Source organism: Gracilinanus agilis, chromosome 2 (genome assembly GCF_016433145.1).
Source record: "Gracilinanus agilis isolate LMUSP501 chromosome 2, AgileGrace, whole genome shotgun sequence".
NCBI classification, from domain to species: Eukaryota; Metazoa; Chordata; class Mammalia; order Didelphimorphia; family Didelphidae; genus Gracilinanus; species Gracilinanus agilis.
The window spans coordinates 529468334-529491080 of NC_058131.1; the positions used below are offsets into that span (position 1 = coordinate 529468334).

The 22747-nt window shown below is 38.6% G+C and overlaps 1 protein-coding gene across 1 annotated transcript; it reads right to left on the bottom strand.

The window, feature by feature from the left end:
* Positions 1 to 6294: 6294 nt before the first annotated feature.
* Positions 6295 to 12664, bottom strand: KNSTRN (kinetochore localized astrin (SPAG5) binding protein). The gene is made up of 9 exons (XM_044662213.1): positions 12575 to 12664; positions 12265 to 12359; positions 8896 to 9016; positions 8128 to 8175; positions 7831 to 7936; positions 7542 to 7635; positions 7298 to 7359; positions 6860 to 6934; positions 6295 to 6443 (listed from the first exon to the last, which is right to left on the bottom strand). Exons 1-9 carry the CDS (start codon positions 12631 to 12633, stop codon positions 6312 to 6314), a joined length of 792 nt encoding a protein of 263 aa, XP_044518148.1. The 5' UTR covers positions 12634 to 12664; the 3' UTR covers positions 6295 to 6311.
* Positions 12665 to 22747: the final 10083 nt, after the last annotated feature.

The window sequence follows — 22747 nt, forward strand, 5'->3', positions numbered from 1 at the left end:
GAAAAAGTTGGATTGTAATCGGGATAACAACAGAAGCCAAGAGAGTGTGTGACAATTGCAAAGTCTGCATGCAATACAACCAAGCCATCACAAAAGCAAAGGCTTTGGGAGGAAAGCTGCTAGCATACACTCCCTTTGAGTGCTTGCAGATAGACTTTGTCACAATGCCCAAATCCCAAAGTTTCAAATACATATTAGTGATAATGGATTAGCTAATGAAATGGCCAGAAGCATTCCCAGCCAGGTGAAACAAGGCAGCATTAGTAGGTAAGATCCTACTTAGAGAAATAATACCCAGATTCTCTATATCCACATTTTTTTTAACACCAATCCTAAACTGAATTAAAGCCAGTCTAGAAGTTTTCCCTCTATTAACCCTAAAAGCAAAGGGAAAAGTGATTTTGTATTTGGAAGTTTTCAGTCTTACCTGATTCTTGAGAACGACCTACCTCAGGGATGGACAACTCTCCAACTCAGCAAATAACTTGTTTAAGTTAAAGGTAAATTTAGAAAAATAAAAAAAATATTTTGAAAATGGATAGTTGTAATCTTCTGTGAATGATTTGGCAGATAGAATCAAGGTTATATTGAAATGGAAATAGACCATGTACTTGCAAGCTCTTTAATAAGAAACCAAATGGGAAGTGTTTGGCTTGGGAAAATGAGAAAAAGTTTTGCAATAAATTTCAGTTGTATAAGAAAACTAGTTGTGAAGTTGACTTAGGCCAGTGATGGCAAGCTTCTTAGAGGGGAGGGTAATGTGAGAAATGTCCTCAGGTGTGCGTGGAAAGGGAGAGAGGAGTGGCTTGGCTCTTGTGCCCCTCTCTCTGGCTTTCTAGTGACAAGCTCTGGTGAACTCTGTGCTGGGGTAATGGCGTGCACACTCACTGAGAGGGCTCTGAGTGCCCCCTCTGGCATATGTGCCATAGGTTTGCCACCACAGGCTTAGGATACGATTAGAAAATAAACATATGAATGACTGACAGAGTAGAAATGAAGGATGTAGTGCTGAATCAGCAGAGCATGAAAAGAGTCCATTGAAAGAAAGGGAAAGAACATATAGAACAGAAATATAGAACTAGTGATTTTTATCGGAGTTGGGACAACACAAAGTCCTTATCATTGCCATTTATCAACTTGACCCAAAGAAAAAACCCAGGAATAATTAGAGTACTTGCATAAAGTTTTAGATATCTTATTGAATGAAGAGACTGGGAAGATGTCTAGAAAGTTGTGAGCTCCGTTTGGACAAGGGCTTTTTTGTCCTCAGAAAATCAGTTAATTTTAATATTTTTCATAATTTATTTCAATGATCTTTTTTTATTCTTGTAGACATGTAAAGTAGTTGGAATCATGTGGCAATATTTAAAAGTTGGCTTAGTTTCCTCAACTGTAAAATGGGGATAGTAGTAGTATCTACCTTGTAGGGTTGTGGTGATAATCAAATAAGATGATTTTTGTAAAAATGCACTTAACAGTACCTAGTGAGCTTATTCCCTTTCCTTCCCCTTCTCTGAATGCAAAAAGTATAAAAAAGTTGTTTGAGAAATAAAATGATTTACATAGCTGACCTGATTCATTTAATTAGAATGTCATTTAACTGGCAATAGGTTTTGTTTCATATTTCATATTTTATATTCATATTTTGTTAGTATTGTATTTATGAGTAATATCTTTGCATAGGAACACTATTTTATTGTGGGATGATATCTAGATTATGGTGCATTTACAAATGCATCTTTAGAAAGTTAGTTCCTTTTTTTGATCTGAATGCTGTGATTTTTTTTTTTTTTAGCAAATAGAAACCAAAGGTGATTTATAGATAATATACCAAAGATTATTCAAGAATAAATGGACTTTTCAGATGGATGAGAGAAAAGATCTCAGCTCAATCCAGGAAAGAGAAAGAACCATTTCACTCAGGAGAGGTCCACTAGATTGACAAATCCCAGAAGCCAAGTACCATGATGGGTCCAGTTTCCTATATGCATCCGTGGCTCTGAAGGTTCCTTTCTGAACTTCAAACATTTCTCTCTTCATCACCTCTCTGAAAGTTCTCTCTTAAAGCACACCCTCAGCAAAACTAAGGAAGTTGCTAACAGCAGTTGTATGGAGTCATGTTTGGCTTCTCTCGGCCATTCAGAAGTTGCCTCTCCTGCCATCTATGTAGCATGAAGCACTGGACTGTCATTCAGGGCATAGCCCAAGAGTGTAGGTTTAACACTAGCCTGTATTTACCCTGAGACAACCTTTTGATTTTAAAGTAAAAGATCTTCCTCCTGTACTCTATCTTTCCCTACCATGTCAAGAGACACTGTATCAGCTCTGTGCTATCTTATTTTTTTTAATTTCCATATTGTTCATTTTTGTGAGTAATCTTATAAAAACCAAAACAAAAACAACTGAAAAATTGTATGCTTTCATTTGCATTCTGACTCTCAAAGTTCTTTTTCTGGAGGTGTATAGCTGAATGCTGCGATTTTATAATCTGAGGCAGGGTGACCTTCTGTTTAAAGATTGACTCAAGAATTTAAAATGTGTGCACTCAGGGTTGTTCATTGTCATTGAAAAGATTGCCAGATCTCTAAAGTAAGCCCTTTAGTAAGCCCTTATCCACTCTGTGAAAGAAGCTCCTGGGAAGAATATATAAAATGAAGGTATATTAAATTATTTTCTGAGACTAGAGATAATTTGGAAGTTAGTTCCTCTTCTTAAACATCAAAAATCCCTTCCTCTTAACATTTTCAGCCTAAGGGGAAGGATTAAAAGTTTGCTTGTTGAGTATAGAAATGATATTTGTTATGAAATCTGTGGAAGTTCACTGGATAAATTATGATACAACTAGTATATATCAACATTATGTCTTTGAGTTAACTTTGGATCACAAGATCAAAATTTCAAAGATTTCCCTTTTTTTCTTAGGTTGATATGCAGTTTGTCAAGCTATCCAGTTTGGATAAAGAGGGGACAGTCTCTGTGTGTTTTGGTCTATTTTGAAATGCTGTATTCCCTTCTTCCCGGTATTGTGTATTTCTAACCACAGAATTGCAATGAAGAGAAGCCGAGTCTCCAAGCCATAAAGAAATCAGGTTTATTGTAAGAGGGCCAGTCTAACAATAAAGCCGGACTTCTGGTCAAGACCAAAAGACCCCGAGCACTGTGACAGACCTTCTATGCCCCAAAGAATAACACAACTTACCTACTGGTACAAAAATCATTCAGGACAGTGATAAAAACAGAGATGTGGATTGGCTGAAGCAAGCAGGAAATACTTCTCCTAGGTAGAAGTCATTTGACAATGACGTAGGAGGCATGTGATAGAAGTGGAGGGAGGGGAGAGCCTGAAGGCCATGCCACAAGTTCAAGGCCAAGACTGCCCAGAGTGCCTGATGGCCAAAACTGAAGGTTAAGGCTTATGTTAAAGCAGTTATTTACTTAATTCAAACCCTTAATACATCATGCTAAAACGATTACAAAAGGCCTCCCTTAACACTAACATTATTTAACTCTTTTAGAATTACAATTATGATTATCTCAAGACTACTGCCAACATTAAATCTAGTCCTCCTATAAGGGGGGGAAGGGGATTTTTCTCTCACACCCGTTATTGATAAAAAGTATTTGTAAAAAGAGTCTCAGAGACTCTGTTGCCCTGAGTACTGTCCTATAGACTATAGAAAACCTGAAGTGACTTTAGCCTAGGCGCATGGCCCTTTGGCCTCTCCAGGACCCGTGCCGTGCTGCTGCTAATCAGCTGGAAGGGGGTGTTTTTGATAGGGACAGCAAGGTTTACACACAGAGCTTAAGCAGAATGTTGGTAGTAAGTGTCAATAGCTCTGGAGAAGAGAGGGAAACACCAGATGCTACCGAGCTGGTCACAGAGACTCAAGACAAAACAAAAATTCTTGGTTAGATTAATAGACTATTAATGACTCAGGGAAAAATAGTCAGATAGGGCAACTAAGTGGCTCAATGGATAGATAGTCATGCCTGGAGATAGGAGGTCCTGGGTTCAAATTTGGCCTCACATACTTCCTAGCTGTGATATCCTAGGCAAGTCACTTAACCCTAACCACCTAGTCCTTACAAATGGATACTTCGTGTCAATTCTAAGACAGAAGCTAAGGGTTTAAGAAGAATAAAAAAAAGAAAAATAGTCTAGTAAGGTCAACTTTGTGGAGAGGGACGTTAGGTTTTTAAAAGATTGTTGACATTCCTTTATGAATGGATGCTACTGTCTCCCCAGGCATCCTAGCTATTGTAAAGGGTCATTGACCCTTATTGGTTATTGGTATATTGACGATACCAAAAGTTTTATCAGGTGTGAACAGGTTCTCAAATTTGTTGGAAAAAATATGGCTTCCAGACAGTTGTAGAAAAATCTTTTTCAGGCCAGTTATCAAAAAAAACTTATTTATTGTAACTATTAAATAATTATATAAAGGGAAAGTAAAAGGAAGTAAAGGAAAGAATGTTATTTATAAAAGATTCCCTATTAATTAATAATTCTGTATAAATTCCCCACCAAATCTTTCCCTCACAGGAATTCTTTGATAATTACCAAATGGTAATCCTCCTTATATCTACACTGACTAACTAAATTATGTAAATATATATATATATAAAATTCTATCAAGGCAGCTGGGTGGCTCAGTGGATTGAGAGCCAGGCCTAGAGATGGGAGGTCCTGAGTTCAAATCTGGGCTCAGACACTTCCTAGCTATGTGACCCTGGGCAAGTCATTTAACCCCCACTGCCTAGCCCTTACTGCTCTTCTGCCTTGGAACCAATATGCAGTATTGATTCTAAGATAGTAAGGGTTTCCAAAAACAAAATATCATAGAGATCTTCCTTTCCCTCTGGCCAAAGATCAGCTCTGATAATCTGAGCTGGAAGTTGTTTGTCTAAGCAACTGTTCTCTGGAGAACCCAGAGGAACAATTTTAGATCAGATTTAGATGTTGTAAATCTTCCACAAACTCTCCAAGGTTGATTTAAGAGGAAAGTTAAGAACAACCACCCTCTCAAGTCTCTCTCCCAGAAGTAGAGCTGCTGTTACTTAACTGAAAACATTCTCTATCTCTGACCTCATCAGTTCCATAGAAATCTCCTAAAGTACCCTAGTATCTCAAATGTTCTTCTTTAACTCTCTATTTGACTACACTGCATTTCTAACTAAGCTAATTACTCCTACATCACAATTATCATTACACAGCCCAATCCCAAGTCCTCTCTTGAGTGTACCAACCTGGAGGGATACTTAATCTATCCTGTCTCCTGCAAGGATATCCCTTTCCCAAGGATCTGAGCGTAGTCTCTTCACATCTTCAGACATTACTTTCATAGCATGTAGTTACCAATTATAATCCTTCTGGCAAGGTGGAAGCCCATTAAGTCTTACCATCTGGCCTGTCACTGAGCCCTAAGGACCTTTCCGTCAGCCCTAAAACTGAACCCTCTAATATATAATGTTTCTCTCAAGTAGAATGGGAGCTCTTTGAAAGCAGTTTTCTAATTATATATCCAGTGTAGCACAGAAAGTGGCATACATTAAGTGTTTCAATAAATGATCCTTTTATATTCTATTCCAGTCTAAAAAATATTTATTTATAGAAGTTTATCTTAGTTTAAAAAAATAAAAAAGAACAAACAGCAGGTGATTTGGAACAAGAGGATCCCAGTAATGACTTCATTCCAAGTCCATTATTCTATTCAGTTATTTCAGGAAGATGTTAACCATCCATCCATATATCTACCCTCTTTGTTTAGGGAAATCTATACTAACCCATTTCAAGTCCAGAAATTTGGCTGGGGAACAGAAAAGAACATTAAGGTCAGAGTTTATGCCAGAAGGTCTACTTAAGTCCCACCTAGGTGGGTCTAACCAACAAAATATGGCTTGAATTAGAATATGACAACATGGGACTCAGGCCTCTTTCGTTTGCCTAATTTTTAACATTTTAGATTTCTAATCCTCAGTCTGAGAATGATCCTTCTTGATCTTTCTGGCACTCAAACATTTAACTTTCTGATTTTGTCCCTGAGCTACTTAATAACTACAGCAAGGTAGCTCAAGGGCTAGCTTTCCTTGTTGGATCTTAAGGTTGTCCACTTATGCAAGATTCAACTATCTGCCTGCTTGGCCAACACATGCTTAAAAGGCAGGAATGCCCCTCAATACAAATCTGGGAGATCCCAACTTTGCTTTTGAAGATATTTTAGTTGGGAGAGTAAAGAGAAGTCCTGTTCTAGGAAAACTTAAGAGAATGTTCTTAGTTTGGCCTTAGCTGAAGGAATGAACCCTCTTTCTGCTCAAAGTGCTAGTAATTGTTCCATTTGTTTAAGGATGGCTGTGAGATCATCTTTTTTGTTGTTAAATGCTGCCCGTTTTTCTAGGAAATGAGATCTCTTCTCTTCTTCCACCTTCAACTTCACTTTTAATGCCTACAAAAAAGGAGTCATTAGAAAAATTTTCACTTTTATGATTGACCATCTGGGTTCTACAAAGTCAGTATGGCAGTAACCAAGATGGCCAAATTCTTAAAACTAAAATACATAGAACACAAAACACTGTAAACTCAATGTAGTTTTGCTATAATGTCAGAAGGAATCCCTTGGATAATCCAGAATTCTAGGTTTCTCCCTGTAAGACCTCTTCCTTGAAAAATTTAAATGTATATTCAAGCTTTAAAGCAGAGGGGGTTCAAATGTGTTGTCAAAAGATCATCTTTTGTCAGTCCAGTGAGCTGCATACAATCTCTCATCCCACAGTTGTTGGGATAGAGTTCTTGACAAATCATGGCATTGGGATAAAAGGAAGAGAAGATAGGGAACTCAAAACCTCAAGAGAGCTCTTTTACCTGTAACTCCTCCATCTGCTTTGTAGCTGTCTGGTTAAAAAGCTTCAGTTCATCTTTCAGACTTTCCAAGAGCAACTAAAAGAAAATAAAATAAAGGCCAATCCTTGTGTCAGAGAATTGATTAAGGAACCTGAATGGAAACTAGATGATGGGATTCAGACTTACTCACTGATAAAAAAAAAATCAATAAATAACCACTTTCTGATTTTAAAGAGAAATTATTTTGGACTAGACACTAATGTTCCCTTCTGTTAACATGAATAATCAAAATGTCAATTATACTTACTAAGTTTAACAAGATGCAAGCCTGATCAATTGAACTATTTTGACTGTGTGTGTGTGTGTGTGTGTGTGTTATTCCCCCAAAGCCCTCTTTTCGTGTGTTATATATGAAAATGTTCTATTTGCTTCCCTATCCTTCTAAAACTAGTTCCTCACCATAGAGTCCTTTTGACATTTCATTGTTTCTTGATGGTTTTCCAGGATCTGTTTGCCTGTAACTGATAAACATGTCTCCAGTGAACTGATTGATACTGAAGTTCTCCATCTTCCCCTTTATCCCAACCCACTTCCAATACTCATTATAAGAATTAACAATGTGGAGCCCAACCCTTTCATGGTTAGAGCTATAGATGATAACCCTGAAACCTTTCGTGGAAAGGTTTAGGTATAGGCCTCTCACCTGGGTCAATATTGCCACTCTCCAAAATTGCCAAGTAGCTATCCTGAGATTCCTCCAGCAGTTCCACCTTTTGAGTCAGCACCTTCAGCTCTTCCTGTGAGATCATAATTTCAAATCAATCCTGCCTGTCCAACTTGGTCTCTATGACCTCTCCTTTCTGGGTAGCTGGGGCACAAGTCTGATTTTCTCCATCTCTGCTCTCTCTGGGTAACCCTGTGTCTTCAGGCCACTCGGAGGGCCATCCCTTAGAATTCCAGATAATTTCTGTTGCACATGACTGGCTTCTTACCTGGCTTTCAGTCAGCTTCAGGTACAACTGCTTGTTAACTGCTTCTAACAGCTGGTTCTTCTCTTTGAGCTCTTCCTCAGCTTTCTGTCGATTTAATGGTCTGTAGCTACAATGATAATTTGAATCTAGATTGCATTTTCTTTTTTAAAAAGTAACCCCTTCCCTCCCAAAAGGAAAAAAACATAAAACCACTCTTCAGGTGTTAGAGATGACAGCACTACTTAATAATAAATAGGCCCAGAATAAAAGGACACTAAACTAGAAAAGAAAAACAGTTTCATTTGCTTCAAGAATCACCTCTTTCTAATGTTCTTCTTAATAGCAGGATCCATAGTCTTCATCTGCCTAGGGAGTCAACAATACAGAAATAAACCAGTGAACAACTCGAGTCATTTGAACTGAGAACCACTGACTGTTAAAAAGCTGGAAGGGCCCTTAGCAGTCATTTAACTCTTCCTTACTGTGAATATAATGGAAACAAACACAGGGACCCTCACAAGTCAGTAGGCAAGATTGGGGACTTCAAGCCACACCAGTCAATAAAGGGAGTTTTCTCTGAGATCCCCCAAACTTATTTCTAACCAGTTCCAAAAATCAGGGCTGAAGTAAAGAGTCATTTGTTTCACTTCAAACTGTTAGAAGGCCTTTTTTGGTAGGAATTCTCCATTTTCTACTGTAAAGGAAATGGGCTAACATCCTACTGCAAAAAGATCAGTTTAACTTCGAAATTATGATTCCATTAAAACAAACGAGGCTTACTAAATAGTTTGTTTCCAGTACCACTTATACTATACTACAAAGACTTTTTGGTAAGGACATATAAAAGGTTGTGATGAAATAGAAAAGGAAGGCTTTGAAACATCTGTTACAATTTTCCATTTGGCTTTTCTAGAAAGGTCCAAAAAAAAGAGTTAGGGGACTGAATAAGAACTGACAGTTCAACAATAGTGTACAACAATTCATTTGTTATGCCATGAAAACCCCCCTTTTCAAGTTTGGATCATTTGAATCATTTCTAAAAAAATTATCCATTTGAATGCAATTGGTCTATTTCTATGTTCTGACCTCTGCTTGGTGGTTTTATTCAATTCATTTTCTGGGTCTGTTGAGTTGAGAGCCTTGTGGAATTCTATCTCTTTGGACCTCTGGGGTATCTGACTCTTAAAAGCAGCCCGAGATTGTGTTTCTGTGAAGGAAAATTAAAGAGGGTGAACACTCGATCAACTGACCCAATTTTAACTCAAATCATCAGGGTCAGTATTTTACTCCATTGCAACGTTCTATTCTAGTCACCCTTGTCCTACGAAGAGGAACTTTGAGTCACCAAATTTTATCTCCTTGAGATAAAAAAGGCCACATCTAAGTAATACTTCTCGAGATAGTACATGGGCTCTATGAGTGCTCATTTGAGGATCTCCAAGACTGGAAAATGGGATATAAGTAACTAAGTAGTTGACACTTGTAAAAGGACTAAGATGGAAAAAAAGGAATGGAGACAGGAAGGCAGAGAATAGGCTTAAACTCCCTAAACCTACAATAGCAATATCTCAGAACTTGCTGGGTCATTTCATTTTAACCACTTTCTTTCATTCTTTTTTAAAATGAATTTTATTAATACAACTTTTTAAAATTTATTTTTAAAGCAGAGATTTAAAAAATTCTTTTTTTAGTTACAAATTCTCTACCTCTTCTCTACCCACTCCCTCACCAATGAGACAAGAAAAACAAAAACCATTACAAATGCAGTCATGCAAAACAAATTTCCACATTAATCTTGTTCTAAAATAAGCAAAAAAAAGAAAGAAGGAAAAATATTAATCTGTACTCTGATCAGTTATCTTTCTGGAGGTGGATAGTCTTTTTTTATGATGAGTCCCTTGGAATTGTAGTGGGTTACTGTCAAAATTGCTAAGTCTTTCAAAATTAATTATTCTTATAAAATTGCTGTTACTGTATAGATTATTCCCTAGATTCTGCTCACTTTACTTTGTATCAAGTTCATATAAGTCTGGGTGTCAGAGGTGGGATTTGAATCTTTCTATTCACATGACCACCTCTCTCACTGAAACTCATGTCATTTTTCACTTGCATTGTAACAAAAGATTCCCAATTTGTCTCCCAGCATCCAGTCCCTCTCCTTTTAATGCTCTCTAGCCTGTAATTGGAAGGTTCTTGTTTCTTCCCCTTTTTCAAAATCAGGCCAATTGCTGCCTCTGATTATATGTTACCCCACCCATTCTCTACAATTTCCCCAAGATTCTTTACATCAATTTAGCCATTACAACTACCAATTTTTTCAGTAGTAGTAGTCCTGGCCAGGGGATTTGAGGACAGCCAGATACTTTCTTATACTCAAAACCTTACTTATTTTCAATTTCAACTCCATATTAACCATGTTAGTTCCATTCTGCCTCATCTATATTTGTACAGCTTGGTAGCTGCCACTCTTCTGGATTCATCCTCTAACGTCTGTCTTCTCTTGTATCTTATCTTCAACATATATCTTTTAAAAATCTAAGCTGGGGTCAGCTAGTGGCTCAGGGGATTGAGAGCCAGGACTAGAAAGGGAAGGTCCTAGGTTCAAATCTGGCCTCAGATACTTCCTAGCTGTGTGACCCTGGGCAAGTCACTTAACCCCCATTGCCTTAGCCCTTACCATTCTTCTGCCTTGGAACCAATACACGGTATTGATTCTATGAAGAAAGGTAAGAGTTTTTGTTTTTTTTACCCTTGTACTCCGGTGTATTGTCTCATAGGTGGAAGATTGGTAAGGGTGGGCAATGGGGGTCAAGTGACTTGCCCAGGGTCACACAGCTAGGAAGTGGCTGAGGCCGGGTTTGAACCTAGGACCTCCTGTCTCTAGGCCTGACTCTCACTCCACTGAGCTACCCAGCTGCCCCCTAGAGTTTTTTTTAAAAAAAAAAAATCAAAATCAACAGGTCTAGAGACAGGAGGTCCTTGGTTCAAATTTGATCTCAGACATTTTCTAGCTGTTTAACCCCCAGCAAGTCACTTAACCACCATTGCCTTACTTACTGCTTTTTTGTTATGGGACCAATACAGAGTATTGATTTTGAGATGGAAGGTAAGAGTTACAAAAATAAAGTCTAAGTCAGAAAGTTCTCAGAGTATCTACACTGACTCTCTTTTTCTGGCACTTTGCAAAGTACTGTACTGGGCTCTAGGTATGAAGACAAAAAGGACAAACTGTTCTTGTTGTCCAGGTTGGGGTGAGGAATTGGGGGCAGGGAAACTGGTTATAAAGAACACTGATGCCAAAGATGTTTTCATATTTTATCTTAGAAGTGATAGGGAGTCACTGAAGTTTACTGGGTAAATTAGGTGATGTGATTAGATTTATGTTTAGAAAGAGCAATTTGCCAATTGAGTGGAGGTTGGACTAGAGCAGAAGAAATTTGTGAGTCCAGGCCTGCACCTGGCTAATGGCAGCATCAGAGGAGTGAAGACATAAGTAAGAGATGCCAGGTGGGCAAAGGCAAAAACTGGTCTTGGCAATAGTTTACATGTGGGAGGGGAGGGGTTAGTGAGTGAGGATTAGCTAGGAGGCTCTCATCCAAGAGTAATTGGGAAGATTTGGGAGAAAAGCTAATGAGTTCATTTTTGGACATGTTGAATCTAGTATAGGTAGTGGGAAAAGTGAGGCTGGAGATAAGCAGAGATCAGGGTTAGATACGCAGATCTGAGACATTTAACTAAATACTTGAGAGATGAGACTGTGTAGTGAAATTGTAATAAAGGGAGAATAAAGGAGCCCAAGAGCCTTTTCCTAATTACTATATTTTGCAGGTCCTTCTGGAGCCAGGGAGGCTTGAATTAAAATCTGACCTCAGCCACTTTCTGGGCAAGTCATTTGCCTCAATTTCCTCATCTGTAAAATGGGGATAATAATAGAGTTGCTGGGAGGATCAAGTGAAGTAATTGGAAAGAACCTGGCACATAGTAAGGGTTATATGTTATTGTTATGATTATTTAAAAAAACCACCATTAACTAACATCTTAGGCTAGGCAATGGGAGTTAAGAGACTTGCCCACGGTCACACAGCTAGGAAATGTCTGAGACCCCATTTGAATCCAGGATTTCCCGGCTCTGGCGCTGGCTCTATCCACTGAACCATTAGTTGCCCCTAGTTATTGTTATTATTACCTATATCCCGCAGCCCCTCCCACCCTCCACCCCATTACAGATCTTTTTTTTTTTTTTCCTTTGTGTTATCCATGGTCTATCGAAGACCTAGAACAAGATGCTTAAATGTAAGCTCATGGAGAGCAGGGATTTCCTTCACGTGTTAGTATTCCCAGCTCCTAAGGCACAGCATAGTAGTCTGAATGTCAGTGCAGAGGCCGTACGCAGAGTCGTGTCTGCTATCCCACGCTAGTCTGCAAAGCCAAGACCCTGCTGCGCCCATCACTCACCCACGGGCTGACCACCGCCCAACGCTGCCGCGGGGCCCGAGCTAGCGAACGAGGACCTGGCCGTGCTGACTCTCGCAGTGGGGCCGGGCTGGATCCTGCAGTGAAAAAGGATTCATTGGAAACGGTGCAGCGCTCCGGCGAGAGCCCCGGCCAGCTGGCGGGAAGCTGTGCGGAGGGCGGCTCTCCCACAGGGTTGGTCCCCGGGACCTCCCGGGAGTTGACCCGTCCACCCCGTCAACCCCCTGAAGCCGCCTTTCCTCCCCTCCCCCCAAGACTCCGGGCCTCCGCCTCTGTCCAACCTGACTCTTACCCGGGACGCTCAATGGCAGGGGCTGGGTCCCCAGCTCCTAATCTGGACCCGCTCTCCATCACTACTCAAATAGTGACAAAAACCGCCAGCCGCGTGTGCCTCCACTATTTCAAACAGAAACTTCCGGTGGAAGGAGTGAGGGGGCGGGCTCTGAGTCTAGGCGGCAGCCATAGTGTACGGAACGCTAGAGCTGGGCGTCTCCATGTTGTACGTCAGGCGTGGTCTCGACAACATTGTCAGAGGTAGGTTTGGGAAAGCCTAGGGATGAGACTGTAGAAATTCGCTTTGGAAGGGATTATAATAGCGTTGTAGATTTAGAGATTAAGAGCTGGAGGAGACCTTGAGGTGCGGTCATAGCCACCTTCAGAAGTCATGTAGTTGAAGTTATTTTCAATATTACGGGGGTTGTAGATTTAGATCTGGAAGGAGCATGAAAGACTAAGTCCTCATTTTACAGATGAAGAAACTGAGTCACTGGGCTATTCGTTGTTTTTTTGAGGGACACAGAGCTATTAAGTATCTAAAGATAGGATTTGTAGCCGGGGCTTCCTGACTCCCAAGTCCAGTGTTCCATTTGATAACATGAAAGTGGGTTTAATAAAGTATCTTATTTAATAATGAATAAGATATACCTAGGTATGTCCAAGCCTAGTCATTTCTCAGGTATATGATCTCAAGCAAACAACAAACAGTTCTTCACTCTGGCTCTATAGACCGCCCCCAATTGGTGTTTGTGTGTTGGTACAAGGATAGATTTGATGAGGCTCATGAACTTAAAAGGGGAAAAAAATACACCTTTATTTTTATTAACTTCTAACCATACTTGAGCATTTCTTCAATTGTTTTATTTTTAAAATTTCCATTTGTTTTATTTATAACAATAGAATATATAACACATATATAATACATAATACATGTGATTTGTTATATGTAACAAATTATAATAAATGTGCTTATTCAAAAGAAATTCTCACATTAGCTTTGTACAAAAATCTCCTGATGGCAGGTAATATGATATAGGTTGTACATATATTATCATATAATATGTATTTCCCTGTTTGCAATGTTGAGAAATAAGACACATTTTGCATCTGCTAGAGGAAAATTCATGGAGAAAATGATTGATATGTTTCAATCTACATTTGGACTCTATTTATTCCTTCTATGGTGATGGATATTTTTTTTGTTGTTATGAGTCCCTTGGAGTAGTTCTGGATCCTTGCCTTGTTAGTTAAGTCATTCACAGCTGATCATCATACATTATTGTTGTTACTGTGTACAATATTCTGTTTCAAAAATCTTGTGTTGTTATTATTAATCAAATCCTTTTAGAATTTTGGCATAAAGTCAAATTTCTTAAGATTAGGAAAGGGTGGAAAATTAAGGAGGTGAAGAGTTCAGGTTAAAAGATATTCCAGAATCCAGATGTAAACCAGTTATCTCACTAAATAATAAAGCTAAGCATATTTTTATAGACTACATGAATAATATTATATCATATATATATATATGTGTATGTTGTTGTGACCCCTTTTTGGGTTTTCTTGGCAAAGATTCTGAAGTGGTTTGCCATTTCCTTCTCCAACTCATTTTACAGATGAGTAAACTGAGACAAACAAGGTTAAGTGACTTCTCCAAGGTAATAGCTAGTATCTCAGATCAGATTTGAATTCAGGTCTTCCTCACTCCAGGCCTAGTGTTTTATTCACACTGTACTACCTAGCTCCATCTACTGTGTTTGACAGTATAGCACAGTGTTATACACTGATAGTCTCCCTATTTTTGCAGTTTTTAAATTATCTTTTTTTTTTTTAACAAGGTCAGTGCAAAAATTTGTTTTGTTGTATACATGTGTAAGAGTTTAAATTTAGGTTTCATGCTAAACATGAGAATTATAAAGTAATATTGTGGTCGCTGATTTAAAAATACTATAGCTTAAGTCAAAATGACTTTTAGCAGCTTTATTTACAAAGAGGTGGAAAGAATGAAAGTGGAAAAAATGTAAGAAGAAGGTAGAGCTAGTCTACCACCCTAAGTGCTGCTCTAGTGTCTGGCTCAGTCATGGTGGGGCTCCCTCAAGTCTGATCTCCACGTGGATTTCTGGGTAATCCTCAGCCAGAGTTCCACCAACCCAGCCTCCTCCAAAACTAAGGCAGGATTTTGATCCAGCCATAGCACTGCTTGGTTTAAACCCAAAGAGATAATAAGGAAAAAGACTTGTGCAAAAATATTTATAGCTGTGCTCTTTGTGGTGGCAAAAAATTGGAAAATGAGAGAATGTCCTTCGATTGGGGAATGGCTGAACAAATTGTGGTATCTGTTGGTGATGGAATACTATTGTGCTCAAAGGAATAATGAACTGAAGAATTCCATGTGAACTGTAATGACCTCCAGGAATTGATGCAGAGTGAAAGGAGCATATCCAGGAGAACATTGTACACAGAGACTGATACACAGTTGTACAATTGAACATAACGAACTTCTCTGCTAGCAGCAATGCAAGAATCTAGAACAAGGCTGAGGGACTTATGAGAAAGAAAACTAACCACATTCAGAGAAAGAATGAGGGAGGAGAAACAAAGAAGAAAACAACTGCTTGAACACATAGACTGATGGGGATATTATTGGGGATGTAGACACTAAATGATGACTCTAGTCCAACTATCAATAATATGGAATTAGGTCTTAATCAATGATACATGTAAAACCCAGTGGAATTGTGTGTTGGTTAAGGGAGGTTAGGGGGACTTGGGGGAGAGGGAAAGAACATGAAACGTAACTATGGGGAAATAGTCAAAATCAAAAAAAAAAAAAAACGAACACTAAGGCAGGAAACTCAGCCACTCCAGACACCAGGAATCTCTGGAACCAATCTCTCCAAAAGCTAGGAAAGGAATGCATGCTAGACCATGCTGGTTTCTTCTTTTATGCTTTTTTTCCCCATGTCCTTCCTGTCACTCCCTCTTCTTCCCAAAAACCAATGGCCATCTTTCAATTTGCCTGGCACTGTTGGGGGGGGGCGGGGAAGAGGGAGGAGGTGGGGGTACAGGGGCCTTAGGAGGCGTGAGCTTACTCTAGTAAGTGACTTGTGAACTCTCATACTTAATGGCAAGTAAGGGTACTTTAAGTTCTTGATCTGATTAGCTAAAAATAGATAAGGGGAGAGTTAATCCTATCTTCTCACTTGGAATGAGAGAAGTGGAGGAAAAAACTAGAAAAAAATATAGGAGCAATGCCAAGAAAATCAAGAAACTCATGAAAGATCACCCAAATGGGAACAGAGATCCAGACATTTCTGGAAGAAAATAATGTATTAAGAACTAGAATTGGACAAAGAGAAGCTAATGATTTCCTAAGACAACAAGAAATAATAAAGCAAAATCAAAAGAATGACATAATATAAGAGAATATGAAATATCTTATTATAAAAACACCTGACCTGGAAAATAGATCAAGGAGAGATGATATAAGAATAATTGTTCTGTTGGGAAGTTACAATAAAAAAAACAAAACAGTTTAGATACCATACTTCAAGAAATCGTCAAGGAAAACTGACCCAAAATTCTAGAATAAGAGGGTAAAATAAAAATCAAAAGAATCCACCTATCACCACTTCAAAGAGGCCAAAGATGAAAATGCATAGGAATATCATTGCTAAGTTCCATAGTCATCAGGTTAAGGAGAAAATACTACAAACCACAAGAAAAAAAAATCCTGGGGATCTAGTCAGAATAATACAATACTTAGTAACCATAACATTAAAAGAACACAGGGCTTGGAACACAGGATTTCACAGAGCAAAAGAACTGGACTTAAACCAAGAATAACATACTCAGTAAAAATGAGCATAATTACAAAAGGAAAAAAATAGATATTTAATGAATTAAAGAAATTTCAACTATTCCCAGAGAAAAACCCAGAAATCAGCAGAGAACTTGATCTACAAGAAACAAATAATGATAATGAAAAACTAATCATAAGCAACCCAAAAGGTCAAGTTTTTTTATTTTGGTATGGGAAAATGTTATCTAGGGGATGGCACCATTGCCTGGGTAGTTTGAAGGGGCAGATATGGAGAGAAGACTTAAGGTTGAGGGAAAGTAATAGAATGAGCCAAAATAGTAATGGACTAAATCAGGAGGAGTAAAGGTGGATTGACTATCTCATATGGAGGAGAAAAGAGTGGAGGATTTGCTATGAAAAAGGGGATGAAGGAGTGGAGGACTGGGAGTACTAGAACCCAACTCTCATCAGACCTGAGGTAAAGGGAGAACAACATACACAATTAGGACAGTAAAAATTTTCTTAATGTATAGAGAAATGGGAAGGAATGAGGATGGGATAAAGGAAGGACTGGAGAAAAAGGACAAAGAGATAAGAAAGGGGAGGGAAGGAAAGGAGGTGAGTATCAAGAGGTAGGGGGGTAAGGTGAGGGAATAAGAAGTAGGATGGTCTTGAGATCTCTTTATCATCTCTGATAATCTGATAAGGACAGTTTAGTTCAGGGGTCGGCAACCTTTTTGGCCGTGAGAGCCATAAACGCCACATTTTTAAAAATGTGGTTTCGTGAGAGCCGTACAGTGCTCACAGTGCCACTCCTGTAACAGTGTGTGCTCCTGTAACAGCGCCTGAAAAAAAAAATTGACTTTATAGCTCCTGCAGAAAGAGCCATATGTTGCCGACCCCTGGTTTAGTTGATAAGGAAATAACGGACACTGAACATCTTTTAGCTCATGCTTCTAGCTCTGTCTCCAGGAGCATGGGATTTATTATATATATTTCAAGACTCATTTCACACAAAAGAACCCCACCCCAAACTTTGCAGATGCACAGAAGTTATAAATTATGTCATATCAAAACACAAAAGGTCTCATTGGCTTCAGAACAGACCAAGGCCAAGGCTGAATTTTGACTGGGTTCTTATCAGAAAGCCAAGTCAGGGAATATTTTTCTCAGGGTTGAATTGCCCCTGCTAAGGTTTTGGCCTTGGCTATACCAGGCAGAGCTGCATTCCTGGCCAAAGGGGGAGAGTGTTAACCTTTTAAATGCTGGCCCTCTAGGAACCTAAAGCTCTTCAATAAGGCCACAATACTTTTCAACAAGAAATCACAAGGATCACAAAAGGGGTCAAAAGAGGAGTCTCAGATTTTTATCTATTCTCTTATTGGCTTCCCACAGGATGGTACAGTTGGGGGATAAGGAAAAGATTTTTGGAAAGGTGGAAAGAAATAAAAGATGAGGGGCAAGGGATGAGAGTGATTTTTGGAAAGGTGGACCAGTTTGGAAGTAGGAGGACAAGGAGAGAGGATAAGGGAGGATTTTGGGGAAGGGATGTGAATAGTAGAGGTAATGGTCAAAGGAAACTGGACACCTGAGGAGGGATACAGCAGAAAGAAAGGAAGAGGGGGACAAACAGTGAGGAGGAATGGAGTACAGGGAAATGCACAACTAGTAACTTTGATATCGAATGTAATGGGATGAATTCAAACATGTGAAGAAAATGTATAGTAGAAAGGATAAAAAAAAACAAGATGTGCCAATGTCTCTCTGAAAATGAGTTTGTCTCTCTGAAAATGAGGGACAAACAGCTGGAGTAGAATATACCATGCCTCAGCTGATCCAGATAAGGCAGGGGTGGTAGTCATGATCACTGACAGATTGGGGTTAAAATAGATATAATTGGAAGGGATGAACATATATTATGGTGGGGTTTGGGTGGGGATTTACTATGGAAAATGAAGCATTATCAATAGTTAGATAACACCCAGATTTTAAAAGGAAAAAAAAACTAAATGAGATACAGATAGAAACAGATAATTTAGTGATTAAAATGATCTCAAGAGGCCAATTTTCTTAATTTCAAGATAATTTATTAATTGATTGGTCAAGATACCCTAATTATGGTCAAATGACTCAATCATCATAAGGCAAATGGAAAAACCTGGTCCAGGTACATATATACATTTTTGGGAGCTCATTATTCAGCTTTTCCTTTGAACATCCCAAGATATCTTTAATTAGTGATTGCTAATTAAGAGGTAGGCCATCAGACTCTCAGCCCTTCCCCAAACTGACAGGTGAGGATTTGCATATCTGCAGGAAAGGTATTATTATATAGTCCTTTATTATTAAAGATATTATTATATAGGCCTTTCTGGTCAGCCTAAGTCTGTGAAAGGAACATAAACCTTAGGACAAAGAGAATGCGAAAATCTATAGATTTTTTAATGGAACCAAATCCTGAGACCTAGGTCAGGAATTCTCCCTAATATAGCCATTATAATCTAGGGCCCTGATATAAAAATTATACAGTATATAAAAAAATAAATTCTCAAAATAGCAAAATAATAATAGCAGTGGACTTTATTTTTTTCTCACTCAGAACTAGATAAATCTAACCAAAAAATAAATAAGAAAGAAATCAAGAAGAATAGAACTGTAGATAAGAGAAATAAGACAGATATCTGAAGAGCCCTCTTACACCTGCATGAGATTGGTAGGAGAGCTAAGAATGAGCAGACATAATCCAAACATAGTTTCTGGTGGGACAACAATGGCTTACAGAGTACAGGGTATAAATATTCTGTGAAAGTCTTATCTTAACACTCATCATGTTATGGATATAACCCTGCATCCCCGAGAGGCTATGGCACTGAAATAAAAGTTCTACTGGGTGTGACCAAACTGGAAAGACTTGTTTTTGAAAGAGTGTGGTCCTGGCAACAGATTGTGTCTGCTGCCTATGGGCCAATTTAGCAAAATATGGTTCTGGTGATATATGCTAACTGAAAACCAGACAGTCTAAAGTTATCAGATTAAATGCTGATAGGAACATGGAGAAACAGACCTAATGTTACATTGCTTGAGTAACTGTGAAATTTTTTTTTAAGCAAGATGGGATTATACATTAAAAGCTATAAAACTTTCATACTCATTGACCTAGAGATTCCATTACTAGTGGTAGGCCTTAAGGTCATTGTTGAGAAGGTAAAAAGCTATGTTTGTATGAAAATATTAATGGAAACTTTGTTTATTATTACAGTGTAACTGGAAATAACATAAATGCAGTGAATGGGAGAAATGGCCAAAAAGATCATAATATTTGAATGTAATGGATTATATTATGTTATTGAAATGACAAATATTGGAAATATAAAGAAAATAAGGGAAATACATGGATATGAAAAGACAATAAGAATAATACATACCATGATTACATTAAAAAAAATAGCCACAAAATCAAGAGAAAAAACATCCAAATAAAACAAATCCAAAGGGAACTCAAAAGCAGAGGATATTTCTATTAACATACGTATACAATTTACATATTATTAAACAACTTGTAAACAATTTAGAGTTTTGGTCTTGCATGTAATATTTTTTAAGCATTTGTTTAGTTAAATGATTTGTGGTAGTGGTAGTTACTAAGTATATAATTCTTAAAAATCCTTACCTTCTATCTCAGTAACAAATTTAAGACAGAAGGTCAAGGGCTAAGCAGCTAGGGTAATTGACTTCTCTATGGCCACACAGTTAGGAAGTGTCTGAGACCAGATTTGAACCCAAATCTTCCACTCTGCTCCATCACCAAATCAATTATCTTTCCTTTTGAGCATCCCCCTGTTGCTTACTATGTATTGCCTCATTCCAGCCTGGTGCTCTGCCCCACAAATGATTCTTAATTTTTTTTTCTCCTTGATCTATTTCCCATGTTATTTTTGTTATGAGATACCTTACATTTTCTTCTATTCTCTCAGTCTTTTTGCTTCATTTTGATATTTTGTATTGCCTTATAGAGTCATTGGCTTCTATTTGGCATATTCTAATTTTCAGGAAGTTTGTTGCTTGTACAAGGTTTTGTCCCTTTTGTGACAAAATGCTATTTCCCTCCCCATTCTTTCTTCCATAGCTCTCATTTCCTTTCTAATTTTTTAGCCTCAAGTATTCTCATTTCATTTAGGGAAGAAAATTTTAAACTTGTTTCATTTCTTCTAGGAATTCTAGTTAAATTTGTGCCCAACCTTTGTTTTTCTCTGAGGCTTTGTTTGTATATATTTTAGAGTAAATTTCTTCTTCTGTGTTTGGTTTGAGTGACTTTGCCACCATAATAGCTCTTTATGAGGGAATTCCTTTTGTTTGCTAATTCTTCTAGCCTACTTTCTAATTTTAGATGCTAAGGCTAGGCTCTACACACTTCCAGAGGGAAGGTCTAGGCTTCTGCTGGTATTATTTTCTTGGGATATTGAGTGTTGTGTTATTCTAGGATCTCAGGGACAGGTGTGGACCTACAAACTTTTAGTGTTCCCAAGTTGGTCTGATCTAGGGTAAAAATCTGATTACTGCCTCATTGGCCTGAGATTGATAAACTCTTGACCTGAGTTTGGTCTTAAGCAATAGTAGAATGCTGTTGTACTCAGCATTTTTCAGCCACCTGGAAAGTTTTGCCAGTTCAGTGACAGAATTATAGGCTTCTTTTTGGCCAAGGATTAGTGCCCTGATTATTCCCCTGCAGGCTTCAGACTGGGCTAGATGCTGGAACTGGGATGCTCCTCTTCTCCTAGGAGCTGAGCCAATGGACAAGTTTCTGCTTGTTTCTGAACTTGCTACTCTCTTGATATGCTATGCAGGATTTCCTAATCTGGGAAAACTACTACTGGATGTAGGTCCACTTTCAGTCCTGGATCTATGGCCTGGAATGGGGTAGTAGGCACTAAAGGTAGCAGGTGACCTCTGTTTGTGCACCCTGCATATAGTTCTCTGGTATGAGTCTGAAACCTGCTCTTGCCCTAAAGTGCAGCCTCTTCCTGGACTCCCATGTGTAGTATAGTCCTTACCAGTATAGAATGTTTTATCTGTTTCTGTATGCAGACTTGGGCTGAACAGACGACTCACTGTGATTTTTTCTGGATATTTCCATCAGGATTTGAACTGTGTGTTTTCTAGATCTGTTTGAAGTAGTTTTGAGTGATAGAGGAGCTCAGCTGTACTGCTTCTTACTTCTATACCAGTTTGGCTCTGCCTTCTTCATAGTAGCTTTTTTTCTTTTTTAAATCCTTACCTTCTGTCTTAAAATCGATACCCAGTATCAGTATCAAGACAGAAGAGTAGTAAGGGCTAGGCAATTGGGGTTAAATGACTTGTCCAGGACACAAAGTTAGGCAATGTCTGAGGTTAGATTTGAACCCAGGTCCTCCTTTATCCAGGCCTGGCTTTCTATATATTCATAGTGACTTTTCCAGATTTTCTTTGATGGGTAATGCCAAACAGTACAACTACTATCATATGGTTCTCCTGTATATTTTCAGTGGTATATAAAGGAAGTCCTCAAACTCAATGGAATTACATTTTTAGAATCAAGCATAATTTGGACATTAAAAAAATAAAAATGGAATAACACAAAAATTATTCATTACTAAGTTTGATCTACATGTAAAGTTTGGGTTATCTAATGTTTTTGTTTAACTCTGGTTTGGGGTTGTTCTCAATCATCTGTTGACTTCCAGGTATCCCAGTTTAGATTGTCCTTACTATATTTTCTCCAGAGCTAACTACATTAACTACTGATTAGTGTGTTTGAATATTTATATTGGGAAAGAAGCTGTTGGAATTCTGGGGGCAGAGGCCCCAATCCCCAGCACAAGGCAGTTGGCAAGTCCCCTGTCTGATGTGAGCTCAAGGGAAGACCCACTGCTTAAACTTGCAGTGAGATTCCGAATTCTAGTGTAAGGCAGTCTGTGGGGCGTGCCTGGTCTGTATAAGCCCAGAGTGAGACCCGGAGCCCCTACCCAAGCTTACAAAGTTATAAGCCCTAGGGCAAGGCCTACCCTGATCAATCCCAGAGTGAGACCAAAAGTCCCTACCCAAGCCTGAGGTTAGACTCTGAGCCCAGCAGAGGGTAGTTTACAGTGCTCTGAACTTTACAATATATTGGCATTCTCAAGGGGTGATTGAATCAGCAATGGGAGCATAAAATAAAGATAAAAGTGAAAGTCAAGAAAAAGGTTGAGAGTGTGCAGCTGGGTAGCTCAGTGGATTGAGAGCTAGGCCTAGAGACTGGAGGTCCTAGGTTCAAATCTGACCTCAGACACTTCCCAGCTGTGTGACCCTGGGCAAGTCACATAACCCCCATTGCCTAGCCCTTATCACTCTTCTACTGCGTATTGATTCCAAGAC